The following is an 804-nucleotide window of genomic DNA, read 5'->3' as shown; positions in this document are numbered from 1 at the left end:
GCTCCCCAGCACTTTTTTGGGCCCGAGATATGGCAATGGTAGTTAGCAGCTGGCGAGATCCGCAGGAAGACGTGGCCGGGGGCAACCCGAGCGGCCCCAACCCCACCGCATCTCAACCCACTCGAGAACAACCACCCCAACAGCAACAACAAGGGGGTTCGGCCGCTCCTCATACACCTCAGACCCCAAATCAACCGGGACCCCCTTCTACACCAGGCACTGCTGGGGACAAGGGAACGGGTCCACAAGGTGCGGGTCAAAGTCAACAACACATCGAGTGCGTGGTGTGCGGGGATAAATCCAGCGGGAAGCACTACGGCCAGTTCACCTGCGAAGGATGCAAAAGTTTCTTCAAGAGGAGCGTCCGCAGGAACTTAACTTACACATGCCGGGCCAACAGGAACTGTCCCATCGACCAACATCACCGCAACCAGTGCCAGTACTGCCGCCTCAAGAAGTGCCTCAAAGTGGGCATGAGGCGGGAAGGTGAATATTTCTTCCCTACTATTTTGGTTTGGTTTTTTTTTTTTTGTTTTGGTTTGTTTTGGTTTGTTGTTTTTTTTTTTCTTCCTCCTTCTTCCCACCCTTCCTCATCCTCCCCGTGGATGTGCAGGCGTCTGTCTGTGTGTGTGTGTATGTATGTGTGTGTGTGTGTATGTGTGTGTGTGAGGGCTCTTCTCCTTCTGTCTGTCTGAGTCTGTCTGTCTGTATAGGCGCGCAGCACGCGCACCTATATGCCTATCCATATATCCATATATATACACACACATATAAACACACATACATATATATATATATATATAA

General features: G+C 51.0%; 1 protein-coding gene across 1 annotated transcript; it reads left to right on the top strand.

Annotated features, from left to right (window-relative positions):
• Positions 1 to 29: 29 nt before the first annotated feature.
• On the top strand, positions 30 to 486 carry LOC104520313 (COUP transcription factor 1; the record flags this gene model as incomplete). The annotated part of the gene is made up of 1 exon (XM_010166538.1): positions 30 to 486. A coding segment is annotated over exon 1 (457 nt), but the record flags the coding sequence as incomplete, so codon positions are not given.
• Positions 487 to 804: the final 318 nt, after the last annotated feature.

This window comes from Antrostomus carolinensis, unplaced genomic scaffold (genome assembly GCF_000700745.2).
Source record: "Antrostomus carolinensis isolate BGI_N321 unplaced genomic scaffold, ASM70074v2 scaffold41384, whole genome shotgun sequence".
Taxonomy (NCBI): Eukaryota; Metazoa; Chordata; class Aves; order Caprimulgiformes; family Caprimulgidae; genus Antrostomus; species Antrostomus carolinensis.
This window is presented reverse-complemented; position numbering and strand designations above follow the sequence as displayed.